General features: G+C 37.9%; 1 protein-coding gene across 1 annotated transcript in view; it reads right to left on the reverse strand.

Moving 5' to 3' along the window:
* LOC127882130 (transketolase-like) overlaps positions 1-8,725 on the reverse strand; it is a 48,532-nt gene extending 39,807 nt beyond the window's left edge. The window contains exons 1-2 of the mRNA XM_052430593.1: positions 8,340-8,725; positions 6,659-6,776 (exon numbers count right to left, since the gene is read on the reverse strand). Coding sequence (XP_052286553.1) covers positions 6,659-6,776; positions 8,340-8,446 — 225 coding nt within the window. The 5' untranslated portion in view covers positions 8,447-8,725. The remainder of the gene's footprint in view (positions 1-6,658; positions 6,777-8,339) is intronic.
* Between the last annotated feature and the right edge of the window lie 13,001 nt (positions 8,726-21,726).

Raw genomic sequence — 21,726 nt, forward strand, 5'->3', positions numbered from 1 at the left:
CAACACACATATGTGTATCACATTATTGAAGTATGCCACTGTAGTACACATCATTTTATTTCTTTTGTGTATCTTAATTTTTCTAGCAGTTCTAATTAACCATGTAATAATAGACACGACAGATAAATAACTAAAATTTTACTAGCTCTATATTCAATCCATTTTGATATAAATATCATATTATACAGACTAAAGTATTTCAAAGATAATATGTTTATGAAGCAGTAGATAACATAAGCTTAATAAAACTGTCAGACCAGATAAATATTTATGTTTGAAATATGACATTTAGCATATGCTTTCTTAATTATCATTTGTTATGTTTTATAGTCTTTCCAATTGCAATTTCATGTGAATACAATTCGAAATATGATAAACCACACCGTCCGCATCACCCAACCTGTATTCTTCATTCTATTTCTTCTTTAAAGAACTTAGAAATGAAATTATAATCGACGAAAAATAATGTATCCGAAAACGACCGTCCGAAAAATTGTACGCGTTACGCACATAAAACAAATTGTGCGTATCGTTTGACAGCAAAAAAATGAAAATCGGAAACCTAGCAAATACGTAATTAATAAACAATTTAATTGACATATCGCTTTACAATAGCATAGTTTGTGGGTAAAAAACAACTAAATTATCACCTTTTAATTTCAAACGATAATCAGCAGAAAGTTGTAACATCATCGACATAGATCTAATTATTTAAATATCATCCTTTTGTTAATTCAGATCGATAGTCGGTAGAAATGTAAAGTGATCAACTTAGAAATATTTTTTTTATTGTTAGGCTCCTTTTTATTTGTTTATCTTTAAATACGGCGTTTGCCATCGGCCGCTATACATGTAGAGTTGGCAGACGACAATATCAACTGTGTGTTTCTATGAATGACCCAATATTATGTGTGAGCGAACTCAATGTTGATTGGGCAGCTACCATGTGACTTGAATGCTGACTTGACCAATATCGATCGCCGATTTGATAAGTTCGGAGGTTGGGAGAATCGGGGCGGGGTTTACCTCAAATTACCTGTCGCTCAATTGCGACACGCTCCAGGCTGCGACAGTGTCTATTGGAAAATTGAGTCAGACCTTGACATCGAGAAAACCGGATGTAAACAAATTCCGATAAGAGGGAGACTGGAAGTCGCTTTTTATCTACAATTTCATAAATTTTAGGCAACGTTTGGCGTAAGAAAGCGACTTAGTCGCCCCCTAGCGCCAGCCCTGAGTAGTAGTAGTAGTAGTAGTAGTACTAGTAGTAGTAGTAGTGGTAGTACTAGTAGTAGTAGTAGTACTAGTAGTAGTGCTAGTAGTAGTAGTAGTAGTAGTAGTCGTAGTAGTAGTAGTAGTAGTAGTAGTAGTAGTAGTAGTAGTAGTAGTAGTAGTAGTAGTAGTAGTACTAGTAGTAGTAGTAAGTGTATTAGTAGTAGCTGTTGTTGTTGTATTGAAATAATTCAAATTAAATAAAAAATATATATATTGTCGTTATTATTTCAATTTATTCGTAAATTGCAGGAACACGGATACCACACAGGTCATTTTAAACATGTATACCACACAGATCATATTACTGTAAGAACATTTTCATGATTTTTTTTCGTAAATATTTAACAGAAATCTGAAAATGAATTCAAAATGATATATTGTATGCTCCGCCCATAAAGTTTATTGCTTAATTTCACCAGAGGTGATGTTTCTGTGTCAAATTAAAATAATGTCCCCACACTGATCCTACCTTTTTCTAACCATCCAAACGCGCGGTTGCACTTTACTAAAAAAATACTTATTTGTTTTATAAAATCATGATACCTATAGAAAACTCTCATGAATGAGCGGGCTGTCCACTTTATCCCATTAAAATTGGTAAAATATTTAACAAGGGACAAAATTGTCACAAAACCAGGTTTTCATTGTGAAAAAAAAATCTGATAAAGGGAGAAAACTCAAACTGAACTTTTGAAATGAAGAAACAAAATTAACCCCCTTTGTAAGTTTGTTTTCAAAAAAAAATCTATTTTTAGTCGTGGCGACCTTGACATTGGAGATATTGACGTGATTCTTTCGTGCGACACACCGTCCCATGATGGTGAACAAATGTGCCAAATGATTTTAAAATCTCACAATGAATGACATAGTTATGGCCAGGACAAGCTCATTTATGGCCATTTTTGACCTTTGAACTCAAAGTGTGACCTTGACCTTCGAGGTATCGAAGTAATTATTTCGCGCGACACACCGTTTAATGATGGTGAACAAATGTGCCAAATGATTTTAAACTCTGACAATGAACGACATAGTTATGGCCCGGACAAGCTTGTTCTGCCAGCCCGCCAGCCAGCCCGCCAGCCCGCCCGCATTCGCCAATCTAATAACCAGTTTTTTCCTTCGGAAAACCTGGTTAATTCCTTCGGAAAACCTGGTTAAAAAGTAATGCTTAAAAACCTTACCTGCGTCGCGCCGATATTTTACTACCCACACAGATCTTAAAAAGTCACGTGGTATAGGCACCGTGATGTTTGTGACCCAGAAATAAAAGACATTTCTTCGAAGTCTGTCAATTATCTGTCCAGTACATCAGTCAACGAGTTAATTAACACACTAAGTGAATTCATGGAGAGGAAGGTTTTGGAGGAACTAAGGAAGGAAACGTTTACACTGTTGGCTGATTAAAGTACTGATTCCTGCAACAGAACCCAATTTTCATTGTTTGTCAGGTGGGTCAGTGCAAAGGGCCCCGTGGAGCACTACTTAAGCCTTATAAACATGGATAAAGTAACCAGTTTAGCTCTTTTGACAGCTATTGAAACATTCTTCAGAGGTAAACATCTACAGTTAGAGAAAGTAAGATTTGTTGGACTGGATGGTTGTAACACCATGAGCGGGGAAAAGAAAGGTAAGCATATGTATGCATTAGTTTCAATAAATTAATTTATTGAGGAAATTTTTAATTTTTTTAAATAATACCAAAACAATCTTTGTAATTCTAGACATCCTTACAAGAAATCTGAAAGCAGACGACTTAACTTTAAATCAGTAAAAAAAAATAACAAAAATAACTGGGTCTGTATTATTTTTCATTGGAAGTTGGAAACAATGTGGCAAAAGGAGAATTTATTCATGTAGTTTTTAACCAAGTTCTTCTTTTGTTTCAATGTTTATATCTTAAATAAAAAATCTCATTTTAATCTGATTTTAATTTTGCATATTAAAGGTCTACAAAGAAAAATTCGACATGAGAGTCCCCTTTCCATTTATGTGAATTGCCGTAACCATCGCCTAGCTTTGTGCTTCGTACATCTGCTTAAGGAAAGTGATCTTTTGAAGGAAGTAGATGGTTTACTGATTTCCATATGGAAACTGTTTCAATATTCTCCAAAGAAAGCAGCTGTCTTCCAGCATATGCAGGAGGTTTATGGAGAAAGGCCAATCAAGTTTGTCAGAGCTGCAACAACAAGGTAAATGGCAAGAAATTATTTTGATATCAGCAATAATTGTATCAATCAGTCAGCAAGCAAATTCTTCTTTTTGCAATGTTTCTTAAGTCGTCTGCTGCAGATGCGTTAAAAAATGAATATAAAATTCATTTCGTAATCATGTGTTAACAGAACACACATTATTTGCAGGTGGTTATCACATCTTCGGGAATGTGTTAGGTTCATTAGTAGATATGAACAGTTGTTGGACACATTTGACGCTCTCATAGAAGACTCTAGAGAACCCGAAAGTCTGGGGATCAGACATTCAGCCACAAATAGAGGCGTCATTGCCATGATTCATGTACTTGTTGATGTGTTAAAGCCTGTGAACTATCTGTCCCTTTACCTACAGCAAGACTGTGGCACATTCACTGTGAACTATCTGTCCATTTACCTACAGCAAGACTGTGGCACATTCACTGTGAACTATCTGTCCCTTTACCTACAGCAAGACTGTGGCACATTCAGTGAACTATCTGTCCCTTTACCTACAGCAAGACTGTGGCACATTCAGTGAACTATCTGTCCCTTTACCTACAGCAAGACTGCGGCACATTCAGTGAACTATCTGTCCCTTTACCTACAGCAAGACTGTGGCACATTCAGTGAACTATCTGTCCCTTTACCTACAGCAAGACTGTGGCACATTCACAGAGTTATCAGCTAGAGTAAAGAAGTGCACAGATGATCTGCATGACATAGTTCATAACTACCAGAACATGACTCTGATGGGACTAGAATTCGGGTAAGAACTAGAATTAAAAACAAGGTGTTCAGAAAAGCCCAGTTGTCACTTTCTGGTTGCTTGATAGTTGAAAGTTATGGGTTCTTTTGAGAATAACTTTAAACTAGTTGTGCATGTCTTGTGGACCAGTTTCAGCAGACAACTTAAGAAAAGGTAAACAAATTATGATGAGCAATTTCTTGTTTAAAACACAATCTTTTAATTGTTTTCTCAAACTTACTAATGTATATTATTTATTTAGCAAAACACAAATAATGTCGAGGGTTTTATAATTTTTTCCAATTTTAATATGAAGATGTTCAAAAGTCTTCTGCTAGTCCTACTATGAAACAAAATGTTGTCTGTAGCTAAGAGTTTAGAAAAAGTAAGTTTTGGCCTAAATACTGTAGTGTGATGGACAGATCAGGGATTAAAAATCACTTACAGATGACAGGCAAGTGATTTCAAAATTATTAACGGTGAACCCCATCATGGCATGTCATCAAAAATTCAGATGTCCAGCATATACGTTTTGCAACTTGTCAGTCTTAATTACTAATTAAACTTACCAGATGACATTTCTTTTCATTTCCAGTAAGTGTGAGATGTTTGACATCATTACAGATAGGACTACTCTAGCTAGACAATTGAGGGCTGGGGTCCAGATGGAAGCAATCAACGCAGAAGGTATGAGTATATGATCATATTATTTTCTTTTTTAGTTAACTGTAAATCATAATGTTAACAATCTCACTGTAATGTACCAGATGAATAGAAAAGAAAATTATTCATAGTATATAATCCAAACATGTTTTGGAGTTGAGCACTGTCTAGAAGAAGTAGAACTACACCGTTTCTACAGTATGCAAGTTGAACAGTGTTCAGACGATATAAAATAGATTTATAAGACCATCATTCATCCATTATAGTAAGATAATTTAACTTGAAATCATTTGCTGTACCATTAGTGTGTGTTCACATAATAGAATTAAAAATGAATGTTAAAAAATGTATTTCAGGATTTTTGAGACTGTATGGTGTGCCTTTGGTACTAGCTCTAGTAAATGAGGTAGAGGATGCCTTCAGCAACCACTCAACCGTGCTATCTGCCTTTAGTTTCCTGGATCCAAGTCACCTGCCAGAAGAGGCAAAGGATGTACATGATTATGGAAAGGTTAATCATTTTTTAAAGTTTATATTTGTATATTTTTTTTCAAAAAATGCCTTTAAAATGCCAAAAGGAAAGCACCAACAGATCTTTTGAGTGAAAAAGGCTGAATAACATTTAAAATTTGAAATGAACCAGAAAACATTGTGACAAAATGAAAAATTGCTCATCATGCATTTTAAATAACTTGTTATTTAACAACGGCTTCGGTCCATATACGGTTTGTGGCTGCCTGGCTGGTCACTATAATGCCATAGGGACCTCAGTGGAGTTAACTATTTCTTAATTACTTCCCTTGTAAAAATGATCTGCACCTGCCATATGAGAAATAGAAATTATCTCCCTTTAAAGCTTGTTACTTCCCTTTGATTTGTTTTTTACCTTCGACCTTTAAGGATGACCTTGACCTAGACCTTTCACCACTCAAAATGTGCAGCTCCATGAGATACACATGCATGCAAAATATCAAGCTGCTATCTTCAATATTGCAAAAGTTATGGCCAATGTTAAAGTTTTCGGACGGACGGACTGACCGACGGACAGTTCAAATGCTATATGCCACCCTACCGGGGGCATAAAATCCTGACATAAATAAACCGAAAGTGTGAATGATATTGTTATTATTTAATGGAATTCATTTAATGAAGCAGTGATGTGAATCTTACAATATGATTTATCTCCCTTGTTAACAGGTATGTACCGTTGAGTGTGTAAGTATTCTAGGAATATATCACATATTGTAAATGTCAATAATACATTTTGCCAATAGCTGGATGTTTTTACCATTTCTTACTAGTTTATTTGACAACAAGAGCTGTCACCATAGGATGATTTATGCCCCCTATAAACACTTGATAGAAGTTATGAGCTTTTTTCGAAACCTAAACGCAGATTTCGAAACCTAAATGCGGACCCTAATTTCAAAGTCAAGGTCACAGGGGTCAAAATGTATGTGTGTATGGAAAGGCCTTGTCCATATACACATGCATACCAAATATAAAGCTTATATCTCAAGGGACATAGAAGTTATGAGCATTTTTCAAAACCTAAACGCAAAGTGTGACGGACAGACAGACGGACAGACGGACAGTGCAATCGCTATGTGCCTTCCTTAGGGGGCATAAAAAGAAGACCTTGACTTGTTCACTTGTGTAGCAGATTATTTATTTTCCTTGTGAAAACCTAAATGTTGGTTGTTGCTGAAAGTGGGAATGTTGCTAATTACCAGCCTTGAAGGACTTAACTAATACTCCATTCATTCTTTGAAACAAGCCAACATACCTTAGACATGACAAATCTGTCACTTGCAGGATCACGTGGGAACTCCGTGCTGTAACGCATCTGGTGGAAAAATAACACGGACATTATTTCTGCGGCAGAGGCACATGATGTGGGATGCCTAGGAATAAAACAAATGACATGCATTTTATTCTCAATTAATCTACAAGCAAGATTCAATTTCTTCGGTTCTTTTCACCACTTTGGGAATGGGGACAGGGCCCTTGGGATTGGAAAAAATAATATTTTTTTCGACAAATATTGGAAAATTAGTGTACTTGTTGTTGTTTTTTGCTAGCATACAAACAAAACCCGGACTTCACCTTATAACTAATGTTACAACTGTCCTGTAACAATAACATCTTCTTTAAATGGTCGCAAGCACCATCTGAATGATGTATTTTTTTATCAGAAGCATTATGGTAAAGGAAAAGAATCGCAGTCTGACAACAACCATCAATTTGTGCTATGTTCTCATTAAAAATACCAGTAATTAATTGATAAGCAACAGTACATAAAACCAATGTCATCGCGACTTTCCTGAAAACTGAAAAAAAATCACAACAATCTCGCCGACAAGTCAGTTTTCAAAGGTTTTATCATTTTTTAATGCAATTTTTATTAGTTACTCCATGAAATGCTGTCCATGAAAATTTCAATTACACTTTTAAGATGTCCATCAACTGTTTAACAGAAGTTTAAGTAAAATTAATTGGTATTACATAAAAGATAATATGAGGCTATGGTATTATCCATATATCTCATATTATCGTGACTTCAATGAAAAAACCTCAAGAAGTGCTGAAAATTTAATGTTTTTTCAATTTTTAGATGTTGCAATTTACTTGATGGTTATAATCAATGACGATTATGACAATGTCTAATGATTTCCGGTGTTCATTGAAAAGTAGGTTATGTTTATTCAAGGGTGATGCTATGATTTTTAAATAACAGAACACACAATAATGTTAGTTTGTTTATGGATTAAAAGTAGCTTTATCAAATGTTTTATATGCCGCTTATTTTTTAATGAAATATAAAAATATTTTAAGAACAAACAAGAGCAAGAGTTTCGTTTTTCCATTGAGAAACTTATTTTAGAACATGACTATTGCCAAGCAATATATTTCCCCTACCAGCTCCACCATTGTCAGAAATTCTACCATTGTCAGATTATTTTTTTTTATTATTTGTTGCCATAGCAACAAAAAAAATTGACGTAGGAACACAATAAAATGACGTGAATAATGTCCGTATTGCCATATATCCATGTTTCAAGTTTCATGAAAAAATATGAAGAACTTATAAAGTTATTGCAGGATCCAGAAAACCACCATTTTCAGCAGTATTTATCGATTATTTGTTGCCATAGCAACCATAATTTTTTTATGTAGGAGCAAAATAAAATGACGTGCATAAATTGCCATAATGTATATATTGCCATCTATCCATGTTTCAAGTTTCATGAAAAACTCCTGTCCATTTATAAACTTGACGTTGGGCTTTGGGGAGGAGTGTAAACCAACGAGCCTAAGCTATGAAACAAGTAAATTGACTTTCAAAAAAGACCGAGTCGACTTGTGGCCGATTCGACTCATCATACAGTCGGCGTCAAAGATACATGTATTGTACTAGTCGAGCAAAAGAGTGCAAGTATGCCGGAAAAAAACAATGTGTCACCTACCCAGAATTGCTCGCCTGCGTTGCTCTTATACTATCGATCCTCAATTGATTTGCCATGTCCCCAAGGGACTGGAGAGTCTTCGAATCTGGACAGTGATATTTAGCCATGATGTCAATCCAACTGATCTCGACGAGATCTACGGGTTAAACGGTGAAGGTCGCACTGGTTTCCGGTCACAGTCAATGAAAAATGGTTCCCAAAAATGTGCGTGAGGACTTCTTTCCTGGGTTAAGTCCTTCTAGTACTGTATGTATTTCAACGTTTTTCAAGACTGCCACTGTTTTATAAATACATAAGTTTTAACTCCGTTCATTTCCCACTACCATAATGCTATGCTGAAGGCACAAGAAATAAAGTCAGGGAGATAAAAACCCGGATACATGCACGTACGCGTTCACAATTTAAATTAATATTTATCTAACTTCATGTTGACCAATCATTTACATGTTCCAATTTCAAAACCATCCTAAACGTGACTTAAACTAGGATGCGGTAAACAAGACCGCATAACCTGCTGTATTAGTATGTGTTTTATCCTTTTTAACGGGATTTCAACATGTCCACATGTGTATGCGTGTGGTTTATTTATGCCAATTATTATTAATAAATTGAAGTTGATTATTAGTCCACTTTCACTTTTTATCACTCTAAAGGATATACTAATGCATGTATGTTATATTTATTGAAGTGCCATGCTTCCTTTTAGGTACACTTCAGTAGCGCTCGATTGGTCATTGTCTGTGCGGGTTCTACTTTAATATACCCCGGGTACACGTATGCTTAAATGTACCCCGGGTAAGAAAATATACTAACTCGTACCCGGCCAATTAAGAACCCGAGTTTTATTCCCGCCCAAAATCCGAAGTCGCAAAACGCAATGCGGAATACAAAACAAAATTGTCAGTGAACAAACCGGCCTCGATATGTCTTTGTAAGTAGGAGTTTCGATAATATAGAGGCAATTTTACAGAAAACTGACATAAACATTAACATAATAATTTTGAAAAAAATAGCAGACAACGACCAATTTAACATAAGAATTCTCTGGTACGTTTCAGTATATTTTCCGTACCCGGGATACATTTATGTAGTACCCGAGCCGACACTGACCAATCGAGCGTAAGTAACTCGTGCTCATGTCGAGCTTTTGAGATCACCTTTTATATTTCGACTGTACGTCTGCGTACGTCATCCGTCGTGCGTCCGCATTTACCTTGTGAACATTCTAGAAGCCCTACAGTATGCATGGCCAAGAAACTCAGTCAAAAGATTTGTCTAAATGATATCTCGCTTTAGTTCGAAACTGGGTCACATTGGGTCAAAAACTAAGTCAATATGTCAAATTAAAGAAATAGCGTGTGAACACTCTAGCAGATACATTTTATGCGCAATCATCATTTTGCTCAGTAAATTAGGTTTGAATGATATTTTAACTGAGTTCGGAAATGGTTCCAGTCCGTTAAAAAACATGACCGCCTGTGGGCGGTGCAGTTTTCTTTAAATAGCTTTATAAACACATTGTGAAAACTCAAGTAGTCACATTTTTCCAATAATCATGAAACTTTCGTCAAAACATTTGTTCAAATGAAATCTCGACCGAATTCGAATATGGTTCCGGTCCGTTGAAAGACATGGTCGCAAGGTAGTGGGGCAGTTTTCCATTCACATCTGTAATGAAATCTTGCAAACACAGGTCCAAGTTTTGGCTCAATCATTATGAAACCTGCTCAGAACAGCTAGTCTCATGAAACCGGTCACCTTAAAAAAAGCTCTAAAACGCTCCGACCGGCTGAAAAATATGGCCGCTAGAGAGAGGTGCAGTTTTGCTTATATGATTTAATGAAACATTGTAAACAATTTATAATTTGTTGTAAAATCATTATTAAAAATGCTTAGAATATGTATTGTTAAATACTTTGGACTTGTTCGAAAATGGTTCCGATCCGTTTAAAAAATATGGCGAAACCTTGTGAATACTTTAGACGTCTCATTGAACAATCTTCGCGAAACGTGCTCATGCAGAACGTTTGTTATAAATTTTAATAATATACCGGCCGAATAAGTACATGTTTTGGATCCGTTACAAAACATGGCTGCCAATGGGCGGGGCAGTTTTCTCTTATGGCTGTAATGAAACCTTGTGAACTATCTAGAAGTCATATTTGTTGCCCAATCATACGACAACTTGCTCAAAACATTTGACGTGTGCCAATAATCAAAATAGTTCTGGTCCTGAGAAAAACATAGCTGCCCGGGTCGGGACAGTTTTCCTCATATTCCATATTGAAACATCGTGTGAACATCCTAGAATTGACAGTTTTACAAAAATCACAATAAATTTGCTTAGAACATATGTTCTAATAATGACTGGACCAAGTTCATGTTTTATAATGCCATTGAAAAAAAGCTGCGGCGAAAATGGGATGGTCTTTTTACCTTCTTTGGCTATAAACTGAAACTTTACCAGCTCAGAACAGTTACGTGTCTCTGCGTCCAAGGAGAGCGCCGCATGGCATTTCGTGTTAAGAGTATACTGATACGGGTAGGCAGTTATAGCAGCAACGAGTATACCGATACTGGTAGGCAGTTATAGCTGCAACAAGTATACTGATACTGGTAGGCTGTTATAGCAGCAACTGGTATACTGATACTGGTAGGCTGTTATAGCAGCAACAAGTATACTGATACTGGTAGGCTGTTATAGCAGCAACGAGAACACCGATACTGGTAGGCAGTTATAGCAGCAACGAGAATACTGATACTGGTAGGCGGTTATAGCAGCAACGAGTATACTGATACTGGTAGGCAGTTATAGCAGCAACGAGTATACTGATACTGGTAGGCTGTTATAGCAGCAACTAGTATACTGATACTGGTAGGCAGTTATAGCATCAACGAGATATTGATACTGGCAGGCAGTTATAGCAGCAATGAGTATACTGATACTGGTAGGCAATTATAGCAGCAATGAGTATACTGATACTGGTAGGCTGTTATAGCAGCAACAAGTATACTGATACTGGTAGGCAGTTATAGCAGCAACGAGTATACTGATACTGGTAGACAGTTATAGCAGCAACTGGTATACTGATACTGGTAGGCAGTTATAGCAGCTACGAGTATACTGATAATGGTAGACAGTTATAGCAGCAACGTTTCAGTATATTTTCCGTACCCGGGATACATTTATGTAGTACCCGAGCCGACACTGACCAATCGAGCGTAAGTAACTCGTGCTCATGTCGAGCTTTTGAGATCACCTTTTATATTTCGACTGTACGTCTGCGTACGTCATCCGTCGTGCGTCCGCATTTACCGTGTGAACATTCTAGAAGCCCTACAGTATGCATGGCCAAGAAACTCAGTCAAAAGATTTGTCTAAATGATATCTCGCTTTAGTTCGAAACTGGGTCACATTGGGTCAAAAACTAAGTCAATATGTCAAATTAAAGAAATAGCGTGTGAACACTCTAGCAGATACATTTTATGCGCAATCATCATTTTGCTCAGTAAATTAGGTTTGAATGATATTTTAACTGAGTTCGGAAATGGTTCCAGTCCGTTAAAAAACATGACCGCCTGTGGGCGGTGCAGTTTTCTTTAAATAGCTTTATAAACACATTGTGAAAACTCAAGTAGTCACATTTTTCCAATAATCATGAAACTTTCGTCAAAACATTTGTTCAAATGAAATCTCGACCGAATTCGAATATGGTTCCGGTCCGTTGAAAGACATGGTCGCAAGGGAGTGGGGCAGTTTTCCATTCACATCTGTAATGAAATCTTGCAAACACAGGTCCAAGTTTTGGCTCAATCATTATGAAACCTGCTCAGAACAGCTAGTCTCATGAAACCGGTCACCTTAAAAAAAGCTCTAAAACGCTCCGACCGGCTGAAAAATATGGCCGCTAGAGAGAGGTGCAGTTTTGCTTATATGATTTAATGAAACATTGTAAACAATTTATAATTTGTTGTAAAATCATTATTAAAAATGCTTAGAATATGTATTGTTAAATACTTTGGACTTGTTCGAAAATGGTTCCGATCCGTTTAAAAAATATGGCGAAACCTTGTGAATACTTTAGACGTCTCATTGAACAATCTTCGCGAAACGTGCTCATGCAGAACGTTTGTTATAAATTTTAATAATATACCGGCCGAATAAGTACATGTTTTGGATCCGTTACAAAACATGGCTGCCAATGGGCGGGGCAGTTTTCTCTTATGGCTGTAATGAAACCTTGTGAACTATCTAGAAGTCATATTTGTTGCCCAATCATACGACAACTTGCTCAAAACATTTGACGTGTGCCAATAATCAAAATAGTTCTGGTCCTGAGAAAAACATAGCTGCCCGGGTCGGGACAGTTTTCCTCATATTCCATATTGAAACATCGTGTGAACATCCTAGAATTGACAGTTTTACAAAAATCACAATAAATTTGCTTAGAACATATGTTCTAATAATGACTGGACCAAGTTCATGTTTTATAATGCCATTGAAAAAAAGCTGCGGCGAAAATGGGATGGTCTTTTTACCTTCTTTGGCTATAAACTGAAACTTTACCAGCTCAGAACAGTTACGTGTCTCTGCGTCCAAGGAGAGCGCCGCATGGCATTTCGTGTTATTGAATATATGTACTGTACATTTGTTAGCGAGTAATAACTACTAACTAGATATTAGTTTCATACAGACTGAAATATAATTTGGCAAAAAAAATTATTCGTGACTTGCATTATTAATATACATTTGTTTCCTCACTATACAAGTATAACGAAAATTCCATCAAAGATTAATCCGTAGTTGAACTCCCTCAAAGTAACAAAAACAATATATGGATACTCGGGCTCGATTGGTCAGTGTCGGCTCGGGTACTACTTACGTGTACCCCGGGTACGGTAAATATACTAAAACGTGCCCGGGAATTTTAACGCTAAATCGGTCGTCGTCGTCTTTTTTTTAAACTTAATTATGTTCACTTATATGTAAATATTCTGTTTAATGGCCTCTATATTATCGAAACTCATACTAAAAAAAACATTCCGATGCCGTTTTTTTTTAAGAAAAGTTTGTTCAAGATAAACAATACCGTTTTAAGGTATTCGGTAGCGCATTTTACGACATCGGATTTTGGGCGGGAAAACAACTCGGGTACATTCTAATGTCGACCGGGTAAGTTTAAGTATTTTTACCGTACCCGGGGTACATGTAAGTATACTTAAGAGTACCCGGGGTACATGTAAGTAGTGCCCGTGCCGACAATGACCAATCGTGCGATACTCGGAGACTTCAACCACCAGATATGGACTGCGTAAGTGAAACACTCAATAATGTATGTAAATTAAGATACATATGACGGAGTCTCTGGTCAATAGTATTTTTTTTAAGCAAACTGCCATGGTGCCCACATGAAACAAAACATAATTCACCTGTTCTAACAAACACACCAGCCGTTGTCCGTAAGTAACGACGCAACCTGGCTTAGGAACATCAAACCATGACGTTTTCAATGAACGTCCGTTAAAAAGTGGACGACGCAACCAGCCGCTTGTTTCTTTAAATAAGCATTCAACAATTTATGGCCATTTTGGATATTTTTCCATACGCATTTCGCAACATAAATCTAAAAGCAAAAGACAAAGATAAAAATGAGTAATTATAAGGAGAAACCCTGCCTATACCATTGTCTTTTTACTCAAAATTAAAACAGACCGTATCGTAAGTTGCATACTTATATATACAGATACATACGCGATTGAAGCATAGTCAAACGCCATGCAGACAAGTCGCCAAAACAAAGATCTATCGTCTCCAGAAAGACCGGTTGAAGAGACTTGAAATGCGTTGTTCAGCCATAAACAGAGCCAATCGTCGTCGGATACCCACGGCTGCTGATTACGCTCCGCTTATCTATCTCTACGAATGGAGAGTAACGTAATGAATAGACCGGAGGTGTCCGACGATGAGAGGCAATACTAAATTAAACCATACGGAAATACGAAGATCTCTTAACTCACTAGAACGTGTCTTTTTGTTTTCCGCCGAGAAAATTTGACATCAGATCATACAGGTAGAACATTTCCATGACTAAACGGATTAGAGGTACGCTTAAATGCGGGTAGGTACCATATACATCGTACTACCAACGCTGTGGTATGAATCTGGTCCAATGACATTCATTATACTCCTGCTGTTTGTTCGCAAATCGTAGTTTTGCGTTTTGGTTTAGAGTGGCGTTTACTTGTAGTCATTAATGTTTCTCCTAGCTTAGTTTCCAAAAACTGACATCTGTCAAGTGTCCATTGATAGGTATTTGTTATTAATCACTAACCGCCAGTCTTATATTTAAATACACGTAAATTAACCAACTACAAAAACATAATAGCATCTCCAAATCTATCACATGCAAACGACTAAAATACGTGCATCAGTATGTTGAATGACATCACTAAAACACGGAGATAAGAATAACTGGTGCGATTTACGTACCCTTCGTGCCATGTATAATACACGTGTTACTGCTTACCAGTTACCAATTGTGACAAGAAATTATATGTTAACCCAGTCTCATCAGTCGGTTAGAGTTCTCTTCAGAAATACGATGCCCCAGGTAAATATCGCAGCAATTGAACTGTAAAATAAAGATGTTCAACACAAATTGACGGAATAGTTTGTCATACACGTATAGAAGTTGATCACATTAACGTGTAATGCATTCATTAAAGTTGATAACTACATAGCTGCGAATGCAGTTTGATGTATCTGAAGTTGATAACTACATAGCTGCGAATGCAGTTTGATGTATCTGAAGTTGATAACTACATAGCTGCGAATGCAGTTTGATGTATCTGAAGTTGGTAGGCAGTTATAGCAGCAATGAGTGTACTGATAGTGGTAGGCTGTTATAGCAGCAACGAGTATACTGATACTGGTAGGCAGTTATAGCAGCAACGAGTATACTGATACAGGTAGGCAGTTATAGCAGTAACTGGTATACTGATACTGGAAGGCAATTATAGCAGCAACTGTTATAGTGATACTGGCAGGCAGTTATAGCAGCGAGTATACTATACTGGTAGGCAGTTAAAGCAGCAACGAGTATACTGAGACTGGTGGGCGGTTATAGCAGCAAGGGTTTTACTGATATACTGGTAGGCAGTTATAGCAGCAACGAGTATACTGATACTGGTAGGCAGTAATAGCAGCAACGAGTATACTGATACTGGTAGGCAGCGAGTATACTATACTGGTAGGTAGTTATAGCATCAACGAGTATACTGATACTGGTAGGCGGTAATAGCAGCAACGAGTATACTGATACTGGTAGGCAGTTATAGCAGCAACGAGTATACTGAGACTGGTAGGCAGTTATAGCAGCGAGTATACTATACTGGCAGGCAGTTATAGCAGCAACGAGTATACTGATACTGATAGGCAGTTATAGCAGCGAGTATACTATACTGGTAGGCAGTTATGACAGCAACGAGTATACTGATACTGGTAGGCAGTTATAGCAGCGAGTATACTATACTAGTAGGCAGTTATAGCAGAAACGAGTATATTGATACTGGTAGGCAGTTATAGCAGCAACGAGTATACTGATACTGGTAGGCAGTTATATCAGCACCGAGAATACTGAGACTGGTAGGCAGTTATAGCAGCAACGAGTATACTGATACTGGTAGGCAGTTATAGCAGCACCGAGTGTACTGAAACTGGTAGGCAGTTATAGCAGCAATAAGTATACTGATACTGGTAAGCAGTTATAGCAGCAACTGGTATAGTGATACTGGTAGGCAGTTATAGCAGCAACAAGTATACTGATACTGGTTGGCAGTTATATATAGCAGCAACGAGTATACTGATACTGGTAGGCTGTTATAGCAGCAACTGGTATACTGATACATGTAGGCAGTTATAGCAGCACCGAGTATACTGATTCTGGTAGGCTGTTATAGCTGCAACGAGTATATTGATACTGGTAGGCTGTTATAGCAGCAACTGGTATACTGATACTGGTAGGCAGTTATAGCAGCAACGAGTATACTGATACTGGTAGGCATTTATAGCAGCACCGAGTGTACTGAAACTGGTAGGCAGTTATAGCAGCAATAAGTATACTGATACTGGTAAGCAGTTATAGCAGCAACTGGTATACTGATACTGGTAGGCAGTTATAGCAGCAACTGGTATACTGATACTGGTGGGCAGTTATAGCAGCAACGAGTATACTGATACTGGTAGGCTGTTATAGCAGCAACTGGTATACTGATACTGGTTTGCAGTTATAGCAGAACCGAGTATACTGATACTGGTAGGCTGTTATAGCTGCAACGAGTATATTGATACTGGTAGGCTGTTATAGCAGCAACTGGTATACTGATACTGGTAGGCATTTATAGCAGCAACAGTATACTGATACTGGTAGGCAGTTATAGCAACGAGTATACTGATACTGGTAGGCAGTGATAGCAGCAACGAGTATACCGATACTGGTGGGTAGTTATAGCAGCAACTGGTATACTGATACTGGTAGGCGGTTATAGCAGCAACGAGTACATTGTATACTGATACTGGTAGGCAGTTATAGCAGCAACTGGTATACTGATACTGGTAGGCAGTTATAGCAGCAACGAGTATACTGATACTGGTAGGCTGTTATAGCAGCAACTAGTATACTTATACTGGTAGGCAGTTATAGCAGCAACGAGTATACTGATAGACTGTTATAGCAGCAACTAGTATACTGATACTGGTAGGCAGTTATAGCAGCAACGAGTATACTGATACTGGTAGGCATTTATAGCACCAACAGTATACTGAAACTGGTAGGCAGTTATAGCAGCAACGAGTATACTGATACTGGTAGGCAGTTATAGCAGCAACGAGTATACTGATACTGGTAGGCAGTTATAGCAGCAACGAGTATACTGATACTGGTAGGCAGTTATAGCAGCAACGAGTATACTGATACTGGTAGGCAGTTATAGCAGCAACGAGTATACTGATACTGGTCACAGGTGGTTAGCGTGTGGCTATGATATTAATTAGTGAAAACATCATTTTGAATGATAAATAATCATATTATAACGAAAAATCAACTTTTCTGAAAAAAAAATTACTATCAAATATATATATAACAAGGTATCCAACTCGAAATCATCCGAAAACGGGGTGCATCGCTTTGAACAGCCATTACATCATCAATTTTGCAGCGATGTTCATGAACCCGGTCTTATTCAACGCAGAAATGAATTGCCTTTCTGGAAATGTATATATCTTGTTATATGTCTACACATGCTGGGTCAAATTTTAAGAAATAACACGATACACAATTCGCTTGACCTACTTGACAATGATCAGACCGTATTTATGAATGAAATCTCCAGTTGTAAAGACACACCTTCGCATTGGACCAATGAAATCACTCGTGTGTTTAAAATGTCAGTTAGTTGAAATATATGTAAACAAAGGTTTCAAACGGCGCTGGACAGTTAGTTTTGATGCATAATGCAACGGCAAGCACGGTAAGAATGTTTTTTCACACGTTTTATTGAATTATGGTATCGAGGTCCGTGAACTTTGCAGGGAAAATGCCCTTTACTCCGTGAAGATTTCAATCATGAATACGGTCTGATCGATGTTTACTGGGTGACGAGAGTTGTGTATTGTGTTATTTCTTAAAAGTTGACCCAGTATTTGTAAAAATATTGCAAGACATATACATTTCCAGAAAGTAAATTCATTTCTGCGTTGAATAAGACCAAGATCGTGAAAATCGCTGCAAAATTGATGAAGCAATGGCTGTTCAAAGCGATGCACCCCGTTTTCGGGTGATTTCGAGTTGGATACCTTGTTATATATATATTTGATAGTGAATTTTTTTCTTTATAATATGATTATTTATCATTCAAAATGATGTTTTCACTAATTAATATCATAGCCACACGCTAACCACCTGTGATACTGGTAGGCAATTATAGCAGCAACGAGTATACTGATATTGGTAGGCCGTTATAGCAGCAACTAGTATACAATGTACTGATACTTGTAGGCAGTTATAGCAGGAACGGGTATACTGATACTGGTAGGCTGTTATAACAGCAACTAGTATACTAATACTGGTAGGCAGTGATAGCAGCAACAAGTATCCTGATACTGGTAGGCAGTTATAGCAGCAACGAGTATACTAATACTGGTAGGCAGTTATAGCAGCAACGAGTATCCTGATACTGGTAGGCAGTTATTGCAGCAACGAGTATACTAATACTGGTAGGCAGTTATAGCAGCAACGAGTATACTAATACTGGTAGGCAGTTATAGCAGCAACGAGTATCCTGATACTGGTAGGCAGTTATTGCAGCAACGAGTATCCTGATACTGGTAGGCAGTTATTGCAGCAACGAGTATCCTGATACTGGTAGGCAGTTATAGCAGCAACGAGTATACTAATACTGGTAGGCAGTTATAGCAGCAACTAGTATACTGATACTGGTAGGCAGTTATAGCATCAACGAGATATTGATACTGGCAGGCAGTTATAGCAGCAACTAGTATACTGATACTGGTAGGCAGTTATAGCATCAACGAGATATTGATACTGGCAGGCAGTTATAGCAGCAATGAGTATACTGATACTGGTAGGCAGTTATAGCATCAACCAGATACTGATACTGGTAGGCAGTTATAGCAGCAATGAGTATACTGATACTGGTAGGCTGTTATAGCAGCAACTAGTATACTGATACTGGTAGGCAGTTATAGCATCAACGAGATATTGATACTGGCAGGCAGTTATAGCAGCAATTAGTATACTGATACTAGTAGGCAGTTATAGCAGCAATGAGTATACTGATACTGGTAGGCTGTTATAGCAGCAACAAGTATACTGATACTGGTAGGCAGTTATAGCAGCAACGAGTATACTGATACTGGTAGACAGTTATAGCAGCAACTGGTATACTGATACTGGTAGGCAGTTATAGCAGCAACGAGTATACTGATAATGGTAGACAGTTATAGCAGCAACTGATATACTGATACTGGTAGGCAGTTATAGCAGCAACAAGTAACTGTCACCAACTGGTATACTGATACTGGTAGGCAGTTAAGCAGCAAAGAGTATACTGATTCGGGTAGGCAGTTATAGCAGCAACGAGTATACCGATACTGGTAGGCAGTTATAGCTGCAACAAGTATACTGATACTGGTAGGCTGTTATAGCAGCAACTGGTATACTGATACTGGTAGGCTGTTATAGCAGCAACAAGTATACTGATACTGGTAGGAAGTTATAGCAGCAACGAGTATACTGATACTGGTGGGCAGTTTAAAGCAGCAATGAGTATACCGGTACTGGTAGGCTGTTATAGCAGCAACGAGAACACCGATACTGGTAGGCAGTTATAGCAGCAATGAGAATACTGATACTGGTAGGCGGTTATAGCAGCAACGAGTATACTGATACTGGTAGGCAGTTATAGCAGCAATGAGTATACTGATACTGGTAGGCTGTTATAGCAGCAACTAGTATACTGATACTGGTAGGAAGTTATAGCATCAACGAGATATTGATACTGGCAGGCAGTTATAGCAGCAATGAGTATACTGATACTGGTAGGCAGTTATAGCAGCAATGAGTATACTGATACTGGTAGGCTGTTATAGCAGCAACAAGTATACTGATACTGGTAGGCAGTTATAGCAGCAATGAGTATACTGATACTGGTAGACAGTTATAGCAGCAACTGGTATACTGATACTGGTAGGCAGTTATAGCAGCAACGAGTATACTGATAATGGTAGACAGTTATAGCAGCAACTGGTATACTGATACTGGTAGGCAGTTATAGCAGCAACAAGTAACTGTCACCAACTGGTATACTGATACTGGTAGGCAGTTAAAGCAGCAAAGAGTATACTGATACGGGTAGGCAGTTATAGCAGCAACGAGTATACTGATACTGGTATGCAGTTATAGCTGCAACAAGTATACTGATACTGGTAGGCGGTTATAGCAGCAACTGGTATACTGATACTGGTAGGCTGTTATAGCAGCAATGAGTATACTGATACTGGGGGGCAGTTTAAAGCAGCAATGAGTATACCGGTACTGGTAGGCTGTTATAGCAGCAACGAGAACACCGATACTGGTAGGCAGTTTATAGCAGCAACGAGTATACTGATACTGGTAGGCGGTTATAGCAGCAACGAGTATACTGATACTGGTAAGCAGTTATAGCAGCAACTGGTATACTGATACTGGTAGGCGGTTATAGCAGCAACGAGTATACTGATACTGGTAGGCAGTTATAGCAGCAACGAGTATACCGATACTGGTAGGCAATTAAAGCAGCAACGAGTATACTGATACTGGTAGGCAGTTATAGCAGCAATGAGTATACTGATACTGGTAGGCTGTTATAGCAGCAATGAGTATACTGATACTGGTAGGCAGTTATAGCAGCAATGAGTGTACTGATACTGGTAGGCTTTTATAGCAGCAACAAGTATACTGATAATGGTAGACAGTTATAGCAGCAACTGATATACTGATACTGGTAGGCAGTTATAGCAGCAACAAGTAACTGTCACCAACTGGTATACTGATACTGGTAGGCAGTTAAAGCATGAAAGAGTATACTGATACGGGTAGGCAGTTATAGCAGCAACAAGTATACCGATACTGGTAGGCAGTTATAGCTGCAACAAGTATACTGATACTGGTAGGCTGTTATAGCAGCAACTGGTTTACTGATACTGGTAGGCTGTTATAGCAGCAACAAGTATACTGATACTGGTAGGAAGTTATAGCAGCAACGAGTATACTGATACTGGTGGGCAGTTAAAGCAGCAATGAGTATACCGGTACTGGTAGGCTGTTATAGCAGCAACGAGAACACCGATACTGGTAGGCAGTTATAGCAGCAACGAGAATACTGATACTGGTAGGCGGTTATAGCAGCAACGAGTATACTGATACTGGTAGGCAGTTATAGCAGCAACGAGTATACTGATACTGGTAGGCTGTTATAGCAGCAACTAGTATACTGATACTGGTAGGCAGTTATAGCATCAACGAGATATTGATACTGGCAGGCAGTTATAGCAGCAATGAGTATACTGATACTGGTAGGCAGTTATAGCAGCAATGAGTATACTGATACTGGTAGGCTGTTATAGCAGCAACAAGTATACTGATACTGGTAGGCAGTTATAGCAGCAACGAGTATACTGATACTGGTAGACAGTTATAGCAGCAACTGGTATACTGATACTGGTAAGCAGTTATAGCAGCAACTGGTATACTGATACTGGTAGGTGGTTATAGCAGCAACGAGTATACTGATACTGGTAGGCAGTTATAGCAGCAACGAGTATACCGAT

The sequence above is a fragment of the Dreissena polymorpha genome, chromosome 5, assembly GCF_020536995.1.
Source record: "Dreissena polymorpha isolate Duluth1 chromosome 5, UMN_Dpol_1.0, whole genome shotgun sequence".
Lineage (NCBI taxonomy): Eukaryota > Metazoa > Mollusca > Bivalvia > Myida > Dreissenidae > Dreissena > Dreissena polymorpha.